Source organism: Plutella xylostella, chromosome 17, assembly GCF_932276165.1.
Source record: "Plutella xylostella chromosome 17, ilPluXylo3.1, whole genome shotgun sequence".
Classification (NCBI taxonomy): Eukaryota; Metazoa; Arthropoda; class Insecta; order Lepidoptera; family Plutellidae; genus Plutella; species Plutella xylostella.
The window spans coordinates 6,327,367-6,344,835 of NC_063997.1; the positions used below are offsets into that span (position 1 = coordinate 6,327,367).

Below are 17,469 nucleotides of genomic sequence, written 5' to 3' on the forward strand. Positions count from 1 at the left end.
GTCTCCTGCGTCTATGTCGAACAGCCTTTGTCGGAATATCTAATAATAATCCACATACGCAGTGTCTTCAGATAGGTACAGTTCTGCACTTTAATGGGCTGTTTCCCTGAAAAATATCGAGTTTCACTGTTTGTCAGAGGAACGATTTTATTTTATTTTATATAACTATACAGCACTTTCAAATGAAGTTAGTCCGAGTTACCCCGAATTATGTATATCTGTCGCAGGCAACTGGTTTAATCTCCTGTTTGATTGAACCACTAGCCCGTTCATTGGATGGCGCTGTTCAGTTGTATGACTAGGCCGAACGTTGATTGTACAAGCGTCACAAAACGTCCAACTAGTTAGCTGACTTAAAATCAGTCAGGTGGTGAATAAAACAAATATGGCGTCTAACAGCTAACAGCTGACACAAAAAGCACCTATATTGTTAGTTTTTTGCAAATAAATTAGCTTTGAAGTGTGTTGTTTGTGTTAAAATAGTGTGACAACATGGATTTACCTATTATTACGCCGCGGGCGGATAGTTTCAAAGAAAAAAAGTGGCGAAACTGGATAATTATGAACAACAATATGAAGGTACGGTTATTGTTATTGTTTAGTTAATTTGTGAGATAAGAGCTTTGTAACATAGTCTTTTTGTTGAATCTTGTCTGGTGATGTTCACCCTAACCGGACATTACAAAGTTGCTATACTATATCCCATTCAACGACTTCGCTGAATGACGTTCAGTCAAGACGTCGAACGTTACAATCAACGACTTGACGAGTTGTTCTTTAGTCATACAACTGAATAGCGCCATCCAATGAACGGGCTAGCGGTTCAATCAAACAGGAGATTAAACCAGTTGCCTGCGACATATCTACCATATAAAGATGTGTTAGCAGTTACTGAGTATAAACAAAGAGTCACAGTAAACAACGTCGTATGAATTAGGTATGTTATTTATTTTTGACTAAGCTTCTCAACAACAGCATTATAAGCGGCTTGTCTAATTATTTAAGTTGTATTGTATAAAGGACTTATTGTTTCGAGAGCTCCATTCAGCTGTTACCTGTCTAATTATAATGAAGCAAACACTGAACAACCCCCAAACAATATTAATCTACTGCCATTCCATTATATGTTCATAAAATTAAGGAGAATTCAACAAACTGTAGGCAACAGACTTTCGCTATGAACCGACAGACGGGAAGAGAAAAACAAATTACAACTTGGAGTCGAGTTCGACCAATTAAATTTCCGTTACAGTGCTACGGGAAATATGAAATAAAATGAAAAATAAGTCGAGGCCCGCTTTTTTTACACAGAAACTTTTAATTAAGGGATCAAATGACATTACAGTGAGCTCGCGACTAGGTAACTTTTCCTTTGTCTCGGAAAACCGCAGAGTTTTTTTTATGATTAGAGTGTTGTAGCGTGTCGTAATAAGTCTTCGTTGTAGTCAGTGTTGATGCCGAGGGCATGTTGATGAGCTTGAGCATCGCTCGTGATGCTTTGACTGATGATGCCGCCAACTTGTTTATGGCTTAAACTTGAGGTTATGAATGATAGAAGCTCAAGCAAGAGTGAAGTTTTTTTTTGTTTTGTAAAGTAGAAGTTTATTTTGTACTTTCATTGTTTTTAGTGTCTGTAATCGCAATCCGTTCAATATTATATTGTATGAAGTGGAAAGTCGGCCGACGAAAGCTCACTACACAGGATTCAGATGAAAAGTTTGCACTTAATGTGGAAACTGTGCTTTTATTTCCAAATTAAACTTAAAGAAAACTTTTTCAATTTGTACCTATTTTATATAATAAAGTTACTTTTCACCAACACATAATAAATATTAAAAAAGAATAATAAAAACTTTTTGTTGCAAAAGATTTCGAAAAGTTTTAATTAAAGATTGGGCATCACGCCCTGCTGCCGCCCGAACAACATTCCTTTCAAGTAAGTACTTACTATGAATTTGGAATTCAATTATATTTATGGAAATGACTAACTTTTGTCCGCGAACCTTCAAGTCATAAAGGATTCTCACGGGAAAACAAAAATAAATATATACCTACATACATACATATACATAGCGGTCAAAATTATAACCCTCCTTTTTGCTTCACGTAGTCGGGTAAAAAGTTGGCTACATGTCTATTGTCCTGGTCTTACTACTTAAATTCATCACTCTGAGCTGCAATCAGAACAAAAGAGCAAAATAAGTACTATAACATAAAAAAAGTAATTATAGTTGTACGATAATTAAAGCAATGTCATAGACATTCGTTTAGTTTTCCATTTGCTTCCCTCATTATTCGTGGAATAAAACTGCATTGTGAACTATCACAAAGACATGAATTTGCCCGGCTAATTTCCTTGCATTACAAAGGATTCGAGTTATGTCGGTAGTGATGTGCCATCGAGAAACAGCAGTGTTTGAGGTTTTAGTTTAGCACAACACTATACACTGCCGGGCAATGAAAAAGTTCCACTCACAAAATTCCGACGACAAAGGATCCGAAAAAACGAAAAAGGATTTTTTTTAAAGATTTAATTTAAAATTGGGACAAAATATTACCGATTTTAGTTGGTAATATGCTCTCTTATGCTCTGATAAACGTACTTCAATGTTGCAGAAGACGGCAGAAGGCGGGTTTTCCGTTTAGAAGTAATTTAGTGCTTTATGTGTGGAACCTTTTCATTGCCCGTGAGTGTATTATATATGATATGTACCTACTTACCTGTTTTCTAAGTACTTCTTCTAAATTTATAAAACATCCCCACGTTTAATCAAACAAAGAAAAGCTACCTACATAGATTTATTTCAATTTTAACTAGCTATTGCCCTCGAGCTTTGTATTTAATAATTTTTTAGCCCCCCGACAACCTTTTTTATTTATATTTTGTTTAATTTCGATACCATTTTAGCTATATTATGGCCAAAAGACATACATAGTTTAGATTTAGGCATACAAAACTCACATTAACAATCTTATAACATGAAAAAAAATACTGTACTAACAACGGTAATGGTGGATCGGAAATGTTTATTCGTCAGTACTGATTATTTCCGTTAATTCCGATGTACGGGACATCTCTAGAGTCTAGTCTAATTACGTTCATTAGGCTTGGGCTTGGATAAAAGTGAGCGAAACACGGGTTCCCGCTAGCCGCATTACTATAGTAACTACTAAATAGGCCCAAATCGGCTTTCAAACAGTCGCTGTGCTCCAATAAATAAATGCTACAGCCGGGGTACTACTAATTACATACATTACATCAATGTGGGTCGTTAGTTCTACGTTATGTGAAGCTGAATAAAGGTTCTTGTTTTATAGTTTGGTTATTTGGTTACAAGGCTTTTATGTAGGTACGAACGTACTCAACTGTCAACTGCCTGGAAAAAGGGTTATTTTATCTTAATTAAAAGTGTACTCTTTCGATATTTTTGTATTTTTACAGATTATCTTATCTTTTGTTATAAATTTTAATATAAGTTTAAGTACATATAATTTCCTTGAGCATAGCACAGCAAACAATAGGTACTTATAAAACTAAATCTTCAACAAGTTTGAAGCATCTAACACTGGGTCTGTAAGGAGCACTACTAACTCTCCGTACAAAACTCAAAGGATCCTACCCATTCGCAAGTTGTACCAAGTTTCCGATCTTACTTACCATATTTTAATATTTTCCGCACAATGGGTGGAGTACAAAGGGAAAATTGAAAGGCAACAAATGGGGGCAGTGAGAGCTTATTCTCATTCAAATGAGTTTTGAAGAAAGTGTTCGAGGCTTTGATGTCGTGATGTAGTTTACGAACTACATTCAACGGTAACTAAAAGGTCACATAAGGTTGCAAAGTTATCCGTGATAAAATGATGGCAAAGTTTATAATAATTTGGTTAATATTAGATTATTTAAATATATTACGAGGACTTAACTTTGCTAAACGATTGTAGACCAATAAAGGGGTCTATATTAAATGTATTTAATTTGAGAAGGTATCTAACAGAGTCTTCAAAAAGTAAACGAACGCTACATTTGTCCATACTTTTTTGAGGAACCTACCTAGCACTACCTTGCTAACTTGTTGAATAGGTAACTAGCTATGTTTTTTTGTATATCTCACAAATATTTATATTCTACAAACAAACCCTGTCGGACTCAATTATGTTCTTGTGTATAAATTCTATCTTACATTTATTTTTAACATTCATAGAAAAGAAAATTACAAAGCTCTGCTAAAATTAAGGTGTTAGAACGTAAACAATGCATGTTTGAAATTGGAATAACAAAAGAGAAATAATAATCAAATTATACTCGAGCTCCAGACAAAAGAATTTCACAAAATAAATTCTATTATGATTATCAAATAGACTCGCTTCTTTTGAAATATAGATAACTAGCTATTGCCCTAGAGCTCCACTTTACGGTTATGGAAAGTAAAATATTCTTCATGAATTCAATTTCCGGGTTGTTTAAGGTTGCTTTTATTATGTTAATCGCTGTCAACTTCCGACGTATATGTACCAAATTTCATCAAAATATATCCAGCCGTTTTACCTACAGTGAAAGGGTAACAAACAAGGGTGTGCATACTCATAAACTTTCGCTTTTAGCTCTATAATAATATTAGATAGTAGGAAACTTTTTATAATTTTATTAAAAGGTAAGTCTTGTATTTTAAACAAGACTAACAACTCTAGAGCATTATCGTAAGCCTTCATACCTCCAAAAGTCGACAATTCTTTCACTCATTTATGCAACATATACATATATTTGTGCAATAATTAAATTTACAAATAGCTTTCCCTCACCTACTTTAGGCATTAATCAACAGTCTTCCCTCAGCTACTATACTCCCAATATCCAATTTTAACATAATCACATAACTAATACATATACATAATAATACACATTATTAATCATAACATAATAATTTAATATAATGATAACGTTTTCTCTCTCGTCTGTTCCCCTCCAGTGGAAGACACCATCCTGAGCCACACCATCCGTCAGCTGACCCCGGCGAAGGTCGGCGGGCAGGTGGTGCTGCGCTGCGAGGTGTCGCTACAAGCTGGCCTGGTGGAGGTCACGTGGCTGCAAGACGGACTGCCCTTGCCTTCAGGATACCTGGGCGCTGGTGAGAGCTGTTGTAGTGGGGTGGAAGTCAGTGAGAGGATACGGTCAAATGCAACTCAACATACGACCGTACCGTACTCATGCCAAGTCAGCGTTATCAAAACGACAGTGAATTTGTAGTACATCCATGAAGAAACTAGTTTACTAGCAAAAATGTATTGCGAATTCAATATCGTTTTGGTAACGCTTAGATGACATGAATACGACGACAGCTGATTGTATTTACCGAGGATATTTTCCTGTTGAGTTTTCTTTCATCTCTGGTTGCCTATTTCTGTCTATAGCAAGTCTGGAAATGCACTAAAAACCTATAAGTACAACCGTATCAAAAAGTATACAACACACTTTGAATGATGAAGGTATCAGTCATCGGACAGCAAATTCCTCACTACCTATAAAATTCTACCTCAAACACGTTAAACATACAAAGACGTGTGATGGATCATCAATCCCTAAATTAAGACATCACAAGTAACCAGCAGTTACCCTGCAGATGCGCGGTGGATCTCCAGCGCCGGCGGGCTGCTGCTCGGCACAGACCTCACGCAAGCGGACGTGCAGGCCGAGTACTCGTGCTTGGCGCTCCACACGTCCAGCCAGCCGCTGAGACTTGCTACTGATGGTAAGTAAATAAAATGGAGAAATAAAAAAAAGAGAATATTTCTACTTTCAAAAAGCTATCACCAAGCACACGGTGCGTTGCGTCGCCGCACAGCAAAGATTTTCCTAATGATTAGTGCAATGCAAAATGTTTTTCACAGGCAAAATCTTTTTGGTGTAGCGCTGCCACGCATTCAATCCTGTGGAATATTTTTGTAGCCATATAAGCACAATTTTATTGTCATCCATTCATTCTTAAATTACTTATTCTTCTATATGATAAGCTCATTAATTATAACGTTAGGTATACATTCCTATATCCTACAAAAATCTTTTTACATTAAACAACTTATGAATTTAGCGTGGCTAATGAAATCTACCTACGCGTGTTTAATTAAATTATTTGTGGAATTAGCATAAAGTTCTCGAAATGGTTATTTAAGCACTCAAATTACCAACTCAACTTGTTAAGCTTAGCTTAGCTAAAGAGGAGCTTTTAGCTTGAGTATGTAACTTATTACTGTAACTTTTAAATATAAAAAGTTTTGGGTAAGTACAAAAGACTCGTAGATTCATAAAATACAATTTTTGTTTTTAAATAAATTAACTCTTAGGAGTGGTCTAAAAATCGGTGGCGGAAATTAAAGTTTTTGATAAAGTATAATTTACTGTAATCCTACCTTGTTGTTATTAAAATAGGATTTGTTATGTTTTTTTTATGTTGGGTATTTATGAAATACTTATACCCATAATTATAATAGATTTGGATTGCATTTTAAAGTTACAAGCTCGTGCAAGTACCTAATTAATATCCAATAATATTGATTGTTTATAATCGTCGTAAGTAGTTACCTTATGTGATGGTAGTCTGAAATAAACTCTGATAAACTAATCAATATATTTTGTCACCAGACAGCAGTTGGCTAGAAAACATAGAAGTGAACTCCATAGAATCTCAAGCTGGAGACACCGTGGTGCTTCCCTGTATCATCCGCCACATGACTGGACACACTGTTACGTAAGTTGTGTAATATCTAATATTTATATAAAGTTATATCTCTGCAGGTGAAGGGTCGTGGTATTTTATCACTATCGGTAAAAACGTCTCGAATCATATAATAACATGCATGCATACATTATTATATACTTATACATATACGTACTATAACAAAAAAGGTGAATGAATGTAAGTATTATATTCCAGAGCGGATAAAGATATATGGGCTCTATATTATTTATGTACGGTGGCCTGCGCCTAAAAGTATACAGGCGGAGTTTTTAAAATCGGTCCCTGATGATGAAGGGACCAGCTACATCTGTTATAAATCTGGGGACGTGTTGTGTGTGATGTGTGTAGCAGTGGTGTTTGAGTGGATGTGCTTGAGCAGCATGTGAGCTTGAGATCGCTATTTTAAAAACTCCGCCTGTATACTTTTAGGCGCAGGCCACCGTACATTAATTAACTCCAAACATATCTTAAGACAGTCTGCCTCACTTCGCCATCAACACCAACAAATCTCAACTCCACTCACTACCCTCTAGATGGCAGAAGCAAGAGCCGACTGGCACCTGGGCACCCTCAGCCGGCGAGGGGCTCACGCGCGGCGGGGCGCTAGTCCTGCCGAATGTCAGACCTCACCACGCGTCCCGCTACGCGTGTTCCACCGGCGCCGACGCCAGCCCTAGAGTCATCATCAGGCTGGTGGTCTATGAGCCGCTGACGGTGGTCGTGACGCCTAATCCTTTGGTAAGATGTTTCATCTGCATTTTATAAGCATTGCCCCTATCGTGCTAAACTCGCTAAACTTAAGTGTTTTGATGACATTGGAAATGTCCATAGTGCAATGTGTTTAATTCTTGACTTCTTCACTTTCGTCAACTATTCACTCTACCTCAAGTAAAAGAATGATATGTATTTTATATAGGTAGGATATATTTAGTCCATCCCATAACAAGCAAAGGATAATTTCATGTTAATTTTCTTTGATCTTTGAATATGATACGGCTGAGCTTCTATTACAGGTTATCCTACATAAATTGCCATAATTATTTGTAAAGTAACAGACCGCTATCCATTGATAAAGAGTTTTTACGGTATTTAGGATAAGATATAATTAAGAAATTTTCTAAACATTCAAATATCGTGACCAGCGCATGTGTCCAGCAGAATAAAATGCATTATAAAAAACAATTCAATTAATCCGAGCGGCTCAATATTAAGCCTCTACAATGCAGCCCCCACTTCCAGATGATAAGCACGGGTGGTACCGGCTTCTTCAACTGCACAGTCCGCGGCGGCCGCGGTGGTGGCGCCACACTGACCTGGCAGCACGAGGGCAGGCCGCTGCACGCGCCGCACCCTCACTCCAAACTGATGCTCGGACCGGTCCGGTCGCACCATGCCGGCTTGTACCAGTGCACTGCTCACGATCACTCTGATACTACTGTGTCGGGCGCCGAGTTGGTTATTGCAGGTGAGATAGAGTCTCTTGTATACGTATCTTCTTTCTGTCGAGACAGTACCCTTTCTAATGAGGTTCGTTCTTCGTGAATTAGAGACTGTCTCCATTAATGCAGGACTATAAGTACGCAAGGCATAATTAACACATTGATGGACACTAGAATAACGGTGAAATTCATAAAAACGCACAACATTTTTGTATGGGAGTTGAGTGTTGATTTGCTGGTGCACATGCCGGCACACTGCCTAGGCGCAGTAAAGAAAACACGACGTCAATGACCGTTGTGTGCGTGTGAGTTCACACTTTTTTCTGTATGAAAACTTATTGCTGTGTGAAAATAAAAACCGGCCAAGTGCGAGTCGGGCTCGCGCACAAAGGGTTCCGTAGCAGCAAATATAATTTACAGTTAAATCAACCTATCTCAAAAACTATAAGAGATACTTTGATCAAACCAAAAATCGTTGAAAGAGTTAATTAGCATGCATCACCTCTATTTTTTTTAGAATTTTATACCCCGTAGTTATAAAAATAGAGGGGGGGGGACATACTTTTTACGACTTTGAGAGCTGATATCTCAAAAACCGTTCACTTTAAGAAAAATGTTTTTTAGAAAACTTTATATCATTTTAAAAGACCTTTCCATTGATACCCCACACGGGTATGTACATCGAAAAAAAAAATTTCATCCCTCAGTTACATGTATGGGGGGCCCCACCCCCAATTCTTTTTTTTACTATTTAGTGTCATATTTTTGTAGCGGTTCATACAACACATATTCCCATCAAATTTCATCACTGTAGTACTTATAGTTTCCGAGTAAATCGGCTGTGACAGACGGACAGACGGACAGACGGACAGACGGACATGACGAAACTATAAGGGTTCCGTTTTTGCCATTTTGGCTACGGAACCCTAAAAAGGTACTCTGGGTGCACATATAACTTTGAAATCCTTCCAAATAAAGCACAAAAAGATGGTCTTCATACAAACTCTAGGTAAAACAGGACTGCATTGACCGTTGTTGAAATAATTAGAAAAAGAGCGGGGACTGCATTCGACGTTATGATTTTTTTCTAAAAGTGTGGTGGACGTCAAATGCAGTCAGTGTCCGTCAGTGGGTTAATAATTACTATTAAAACGCACCCATGTCGGAATTTTGTCTTGCGGAACCAAACCGCGCGATTCCCCGTTGCCGCATCACGCAATATCTCTGGTCTCTAATTTCTAGTCTTTGAAATAAGTCCCTCCTTACAGACAGGCCACCCCGCCTAGTGTCGACGTTCAGTGAAGCAATAACCAGGATAGGTCAGAACGTGGCCCTGCGCTGCGCCGCGGCCGGGCTGCCGTCGCCCCGGATACTGTGGACCCTGGACGAGCGGCCCCTGCCTGCCGCTCCTGAGAAGTAAGTGGAAATATTACAGAAGGGAGCACATTGCTTTTTCAGTAATGATTTCGTTTTACGTATAGAGTAACTGAAACAAAAACAGGCCAATATGCAACAGCTACTAAATTACGTCGATTATTGTTTCTTACATATTTTTATCACCCTGAACCTGAATATATTTGAAAAGTTCTTCTTCCGTACTCTTACAGCTGGATTTCTACAGAGACTTAACTTTTAGGGTTTCAATTAGTTATCCCTTGGAATTGAAACTAGTTTTCCTTCACATACGTAGGTGGTCTGAAAAGTTTCCGACCTCAACGTGAAGATGGTAGCACACATCAATTAAAGTCAGGGAATATAATTGTGCATCTTTTGACAGCAACACTTCAAAGTTTCAGCCATTTTTGACGCGCGGTTTTAATTTTACAGTCGTTTGAGTGAGTCGATTTGAGCATTTCTGTGAAAATGGAAAAAATCGAGTATCGAGCTGTCTTATAATATTTGTTTTTGAAAGGGAATGCCCCTACGCAAATCAAAGATGAGTTAGATTCTGTGTACGGGGACTCTTCACCGTCATTTACCACAGTAAAATTTTGGGCAGCTGAATTTAAACGTGGCCGTAAGAGCTTCGGAGATGATGGACGTTCGGGACGTCCAAAAACTGCAACTACTGACGATAACATCGCTAAAGTTCACCAAATGGTGTTAGACGACCGCTGAATTAATGTGAGAGAGATAGTAGAGGCAATGAAAATGTCCAGAAAACGTGTTTGTCACATACTAAATAAAGATTTAGGCATGAGAAGGCTGTCCGCGCGTTGGCTGCCGCGTTTGCTAACGCCAGACCAACGACGTGTTCGAATGAACATTTCCAATGCTCTGTTGGCGCAGTTTAGGCGCAATAAATCCGAGTTTTGGCGCCGCCTAATAACTATATGAGAGACTATGTAGAAGAATAAAAATAAATTTTAAGAAAAAAAATCTTGTATCTATGTTAGGTCGGAAACTTTTCAGACCACCCACGTAATAATACTATGGTCCTTCAACTCCTCAATTTCAACACACATTCTCTGTCACAAGATCCTTTCTTCAGGTACAGTGTGAGTACGCGGGCGGAGAGCCTGCCCGGCGGCGAGGAGGGGGCGATCGTGTCCACGCTGAGCGTCACCATCAGAAGTGCGGACGAAGGGGGCAGATACGGCTGCAACGCAACCAACTCTAAAGGGTCTCATGCTCACTACGCTAGGATTAATGTTTTTGGTAAGCGCAAATAGTTGATGCGTAGCTAGGTAACTGTTATGGGTGATAACCTGATAATTTTAAGATTGTATGGTTGATGATTATGGTTAATGAAATGTGATTTTATGCAGGCCCCCCAAACATAAGATATCTACCCGCAATACACGTGAAAGCGGATACAGACGTTGTGCTTCATTGTCCATATTCGGGATACCCGATCAAGTAAGTTGCTCATTTGTTTCTTGTTGATTATATGAAGTTTCAGGTCTGAATTAGTTGCCTAAATAATCGATATTGCAAGGATAACAATTTTTCAAGGATGCATTTATAAGCACTCACTTCTTATTAAATGTTGTGGCGTCACTTTCTGTAAATTTTCCTACGATTCCATTGAATTTTAGATATCTGAATAACAATAACATAATACGGCTCGGGAATATTAATTTTCAGCAAAGAGCACTTGCAATCGTGTAACCTAACTTATTTGCTCTACAACTCAATGCACATTTTAGAGAAGTAACCTGGAAGAAGGAAGACGGCTCTCCAGTGGACATGACGCTGGAGCCGGGCGACGACCGCGGGGTGCTGCGTCTGTCGTCAGTGCGGAGCGCCGTGGCCGGGGCCTACACGTGTGAAGTGAGGGCCGAGAGCGGCGAGCTGGCTAGGCGACAAGTGCGGATTGAAGTGCATAGTAAGACGTCTAGCCATTGATTTAAGAATGCCCTTATTATTAATAGTTAGTCTAAAAAGTATGAATCTAAAAAGTTTTAACTGCCCATAGTTTATCTACTTACCTCGAGGTATACTGTACGTGTAACAGGAAATTTAGATATGTGAATGGTTTTACAGAAAGGTGATCAATAGTTTTTAGAAATGTGGTAATTATAACCAGCTATAAATTTTCAGAGCCTCCAAAAATTGCACCTTTCCTCTTTCCCGAAGAAATTGAAGTGGGAGGGAGTACGCAAGCTACTTGCACATTGGTTGCTGGAGACAAACCGATACAGTTTACATGGCTGAAAGATAATCTACCTATCTCTCCATTACTAAAGGTATGGATTTATGCCCTTACTTATAATTTTTTAAACATTGTTCTTTTTATATTTTTTATTCTATAGCGCAAGTTAACTTCTGCCATTTCTTTTTAGTAAAAGTTTTCAGATTTAATTTCCTTTTCAGACTGAGCAAAAAAACATGGATTTCTTTTCATTATTGATCATACAAGAGCTGACCTCTGGTCACAGCGGTGACTACACTTGTCGTGCCACCAACGACTTTGGCAGTGTCAGCCACACTGCCGTTCTATCTGTGAAAGGTAACTGCACTTCAAATTCATAATGTAGGTATAATCATAAAGTGCAAGGTACTTTTGTATTTATAACAATGTTAGAAAATCGTGGAAAAAACTGCTTTTCTATGGAAATATTTTTGCTGTGGCACTTTTTTACTATAGGAAGCATATATTTTTTCAGGAATTTCTAAAAGTCGTAGTTGCTCAGTAAGAGGAACTGAGTAACCGCCTTTCGGTATATTTTTGTTACTTACACACAGCAATTAGCTACGAAATTACCTAAACATTTAGTCATTCTTATTAGTTGAAATATTGATCACCACGCACGAATGTTACCGTATTTTTTTCTCCTTTCTTATTAGAAAGTTATTACTTTCTAACAGAATATCGTATGATGTAAAGCAGCGTCTGCCCTCAGAGCCGCCGGCGTGGGTGTCGCGTGCTCAGAACACTTCCGTGTCGGCCGGCGCCGCGCTGCTGCTGCCCTGCGCCGCCAGGGGACAGCCCAGCCCGAGGATCTCTTGGGAATACTCACAGGGTAAGTTCCATTGTAACAGAGAAATGCTGCGTTGCTTGCGAGGGAGAACCTACTCCGGGAATCTCCTGGAAATACTCTTCGAGTAAGTTTGATTGTTACAGAGAAATGATACTTTACAATAACAAGCATACTTACTGATAACGATGCAAAATTGGCTTCTTTATAGATGAAAGTACTAGTAATCACTTTTAGCTAACTTTCTTAAGATCTCCGAGGAATTAGTTGGGAGGATGCTAGTACATAGATAGATGATTGATTGATGAGTTCTATAGTTGTCGATTGGCCTTTGTTCATATAATCACGCGGAAAAGAAAAATTACAATAAAACCGTTTCTACTTAGATAGATTTGGCACTGCTTCGGCCGTGTACTATCTGGGTGTGATACAATAATTAGTAATACTGTGAATATTATTCGAACACTATTAATATGAATCGAAAACTGTGAATATGAAAACCTGTGAGCTCACCCGTCTCATCTATGTTTATTTTGTATCTACCCTAAAGTACCTATACACAGTTAAAAAGAAACGGTAATCGTAACATAACCAAAAAAAAACATGTGTCTAGACTCTAGACCCAACCTGTCATCAAAGTTTACATTGACTGCAATAACACAGATGGCGAGAACTGGCGCCACGTCCTCTGGAGCCAATCCGAGAGTGCGGACGCGAGCGGGGGCTCCATACTGGTGGACGGAACCATCTGGCTGCGGACCACGGCGCCGGAGCACGAGGGCTGGTACCGGTGCACGGCGCGAGCCCAGCACGCCTTCCTGCATCATGTGTTCTTCTTGGATGTGAGGGGTGAGTAGAGATGAAAAGACCGTGGTCCAACACCAAAAAAACACAGATACTGTAAAAAAAACAAAAGAGCTTATAATTAACACCTAAACTTAAAGAAAATTAACAAAGTAAAGTGGTGTTTGAATTTCAATTAATAGAAACTGTTCGCGACAATCGATAGATAGAGTAGATAACTCGCGAAGGTTCTGGAACATTCTATCACTTTCCAGTAGTTTCGATAAAGTTCTAGAAGAATTAGTATGGATTCAATAGATCTACAATAGTCTAGAAGCTTCTAGAACAATAGTTAGGGAATGTTCCACAACGTCCGCGAACTTTCTAGATGCTTAGTTAGGTACTTATAGTTAGTAGATAAGTATGGATTGTTTATACCTACTTAGTAATAATAATAATAAATAGTGTGACCTCGGGTATCTCTGGAACTTTCGGGAAGATCGCTCGCCGGCCTATATAAAGCGAGGTGTCCGGCGCACATTAAGTTCAGTTTAATAGTAACAGTCGAACAGTTCAGTTCTAATAGAAAGCTCGAACAGTGAACTTCTCCAGAGATCCTCGAAGTGAATAGTGATAGTAATACTGGTGTTTTCTTTTAAGATAGTACCATCCGGCGTTCGTAATAGTTGTGAGTCGTGTCGAAGGGGCTCACATTTATGGTCCTTCTGAGCCGGATAGTTATAGTTGAGCCGGCATTCGTATTAGTTCGTGAAATGACCTTACATTTATGGTCCTTTGTGCATCCGGATTGGAAGAAAAGAAGATGCCTGTAACGAAGTCTCAGAAGTCGTACGCAGTGAAGAGGACTACGGACGAGAAATCTGCCGTCTCCACGACGAGGTCTGCAGATGTAACGGAGTACGCATCGGCATTGGGTACAACCACAGGAGGTACACCAGGTCCACAACCGCCGTCAGAGCCGACGACGGAGACGCTGCACCCTCCATTGTTGCCACCCTCCCCTATAGTCGTTGCCGGTGTCACAACTGCCGTTACCCCCACCGCCGCAGTCAGCGCTGCTATAGATAGTGTCGAGTCAACATCGACAAATCAAGGAAGATCACGTATTTCGTGTTCATTGCACTCCACTGCTTCTCGTGCACGGCGAAGAGAATTGGCCCAGGCTCGATTGGAACTTCTCGAGCGACGAAAAGTAGCGGCCATTGCTAAAGCTGAGGCAGCTATGTTTGATGTCGAATTGGCTGCAGCCAAGGTTGCCGTGCTAGAAGATGACTCGGAAGAGGAGCAGATAGAAGAAAAGGATGAAACCATCAAAGTGGCGCGCACATCCGAGTGGGTGCGGAGAAGTACACCCGCACTCTCACCGCAAGACATCGTCGCGTGCCAAGTCCTGCCTGAACCTGCGGGACCAGGATTCCATGCTGCACAAGCAGCCATGATTGAAGAACCAAGAAGCGTATATCATGCGCCCGATATGCCCACTTGCGTGAAGGCTAATGAACCTATTATGAAGAAGCACGATTATGAGGAGCTCGCTGCTGCCATAGGCTCTGCTGTTGCACGTTCCATGCAGCATACAAGTTCGAGAATAGTGGAACTGCCATACTTTAATGGTGCGTCAACAGATTGGTTGCCATTTAAAAGAGCCTTTGAGGAATCTGAGCACCAACTCAGTGAACAGGAGAACCTGGCAAGATTGCGAAGGAGTTTGCGAGGCCTTGCTAAAGAGGCAGTGCATTGTCTCTTTGTTGGAGCAACAACTGCGCGTGAAGTCATGGAGCTTTTAGAACTTAGATTCGGTCGTCCAGAAGCAATCGCCATGGCTGAATTGAATAAGTTGCGCAGCTTACCGAAGTTATCCGCAAACCCAAGTGATATCTGCGTGTTCGCCTCGAAAATTATGAATGTGACGGCAACTATACGAGCACTTGAGAAGCCCCATCATTTGTATAACGCGGAAGTCGTGCGGACAGTCGTCGAAAAGATGCCGTCTGCTTTACAGTTTCGATACTACAGGTTCAACAAAGAACAACCAAAAGACCAGCCGAACCTCATCACGTTATCCAACTTCTTCAAAGTTGTATCCAGTGAAGTTGGTGAATTTGCTTCAGCTGAAATTATTACTGCTGAAGACCGGCGGGAGCCCAGGTCGAGAAAAAAGCACGAAAGTGATTATGTCAATGAAATATCGGTGTCTTCCATAGTCCCCACTTCGTGTCCGGTCTGCAACCATGAGCACAGTACCACCGATTGCCACAAGATGAAGAAAGCCAGCGTACAGGAAAGATGGGAGCTGGCCAAAGCTCATAAGCTTTGCTTCCGCTGTCTTAAAGTTCGACGGTTCGGCCACGTATGCAAGTTTAAGCCATGTGATAAAAATGGGTGCCGATCATCACATCACCCAATGTTACACACGGATACTGTGAAGACTACACACAATGTAACATCGCAGGTGAACACAGTGAGAGTAAAGGTGACGAGAGAAAAGGTGAACTATGTGTCAGGAGACTTATCATTTGACCCCTCATCGAAAGAAGTCGTCGTCAGCCAACCTGTGGTGGAAATCTTGCCCTGCCTTCTCCCGCCTGAACCTGCGGAAGTAGTCGTCGCCGGTGAAAACCGGCGGGAGCCACAGCGGAACAAACCGCTGCAGGGAAATAGAGTGGCTCCTGTAAATAGTGTAACATCGACAAGTGAGCCAGTCAGTGCTGTAAGTGAGGGGCCTACACTGCCGCCCCTAGCTGAAGTCGTCGGAGCACTCACGCCATCCATAGACACGACCCAAGATCGTAGTCTAAAGAATCGTGAGATGAGTGTGAGTGCCATAAAAATGGTTCGTCTCTCCGAAAAAATAGATAGTCCGACAGATAGTGTGTTAGATCGGCATGCGCTGCCGTTACTGGAGGATAAAATTAAGGTATTACCGGCGGGAGAGACCGGACTGCTGCGGAAAAATTGTGAATGCAGCATGTGTGACTCGGCAGTTAGAAGACTGGATCTCATAGACAAGAGATTAACTGACAAGTATTGGGCACGATGGATGAAGAAGTATGTACCAGACTCTCAACAGCAACGAGACAGAGTCATGAATCCTGCGGGCGCCTACCATGGAGATGACCGAGGAGCTGCCCATCGACGAAGATGATGTCGCGACCGCGGATAGTTCAGCTACAAGAGCTGCGGCGGGAGTAATGTTCGCGACAATCGATAGATAGAGTAGATAACTCGCGAAGGTTCTGGAACATTCTATCACTTTCCAGTAGTTTCGATAAAGTTCTAGAAGAATTAGTATGGATTCAATAGATCTACAATAGTCTAGAAGCTTCTAGAACAATAGTTAGGGAATGTTCCACAACGTCCGCGAACTTTCTAGATGCTAAGTTAGGTACTTATTGTTAGTAGATAAGTATGGATTGTTTATACCTACTTAGTAATAATAATAATAAATAGTGTGACCTCGGGTATCTCTGGAACTTTCGGGAAGATCGCTCGCCGGCCTATATAAAGCGAGGTGTCCGGCGCACATTATTGAGTTCAGTTTAATAGTAACAGTCGAACAGTTCAGTTCTAATAGAAAGCTCGAACAGTGAACGTCTCCAGAGATCCTCGAAGTGAATAGTGATAGTAATGGTTCTACCTTTTTTGGCATAAGATTTATTTGCCGAATCTCGTATTGCATAGTAACGTTTGGTCAAAGTCTCGTTACGCCGAAAATCGTATGGCATAAATCTCGTTTAGTAAAAAGTTATTTCGCATAACATTGTTTAGCCTAATAATGGTATGGCCAAATCTTGAATAGCCTAATAATGCTATGGCATAGGTTTATACAAAGTAATAATATTCGTTTGGCTTTAACTTTGACGGAGCGTCTCCCTACATAGCGCAAACTGGTACCTTGTATTGTTTCCGCTGTTTGGAAAACGCTCCGCTCCGCTTCGCTGCGCTCCGCTTTGGTTTTGATGAACATGTGCACCTAACACGCTCCTCCTCGCTTTGCTCGTCGTCGCACCTATTTTTAGGTTTCGATCTCATGGGGTTTGTAATAATTATATTGGTCGTTAACTTTCGATT

At 40.3% G+C, this 17,469-nt stretch overlaps 1 protein-coding gene across 1 annotated transcript in view; it reads left to right on the forward strand.

Annotated features, from left to right (window-relative positions):
* LOC105383589 (Down syndrome cell adhesion molecule-like protein Dscam2) overlaps window positions 1-17,469 on the forward strand; it is a 44,891-nt gene that overhangs the window by 11,902 nt on the left and 15,520 nt on the right. Inside the window, exons 4-16 of the mRNA XM_048626683.1 lie at window positions 4,968-5,126; window positions 5,619-5,747; window positions 6,638-6,743; window positions 7,268-7,472; window positions 7,974-8,199; window positions 9,442-9,589; window positions 10,665-10,831; window positions 10,942-11,032; window positions 11,323-11,501; window positions 11,717-11,862; window positions 11,990-12,125; window positions 12,520-12,639; window positions 13,258-13,443. Coding sequence (XP_048482640.1) covers window positions 4,968-5,126; window positions 5,619-5,747; window positions 6,638-6,743; window positions 7,268-7,472; window positions 7,974-8,199; window positions 9,442-9,589; window positions 10,665-10,831; window positions 10,942-11,032; window positions 11,323-11,501; window positions 11,717-11,862; window positions 11,990-12,125; window positions 12,520-12,639; window positions 13,258-13,443 — 1,998 coding nt within the window. The remainder of the gene's footprint in view (window positions 1-4,967; window positions 5,127-5,618; window positions 5,748-6,637; window positions 6,744-7,267; window positions 7,473-7,973; window positions 8,200-9,441; window positions 9,590-10,664; window positions 10,832-10,941; window positions 11,033-11,322; window positions 11,502-11,716; window positions 11,863-11,989; window positions 12,126-12,519; window positions 12,640-13,257; window positions 13,444-17,469) is intronic.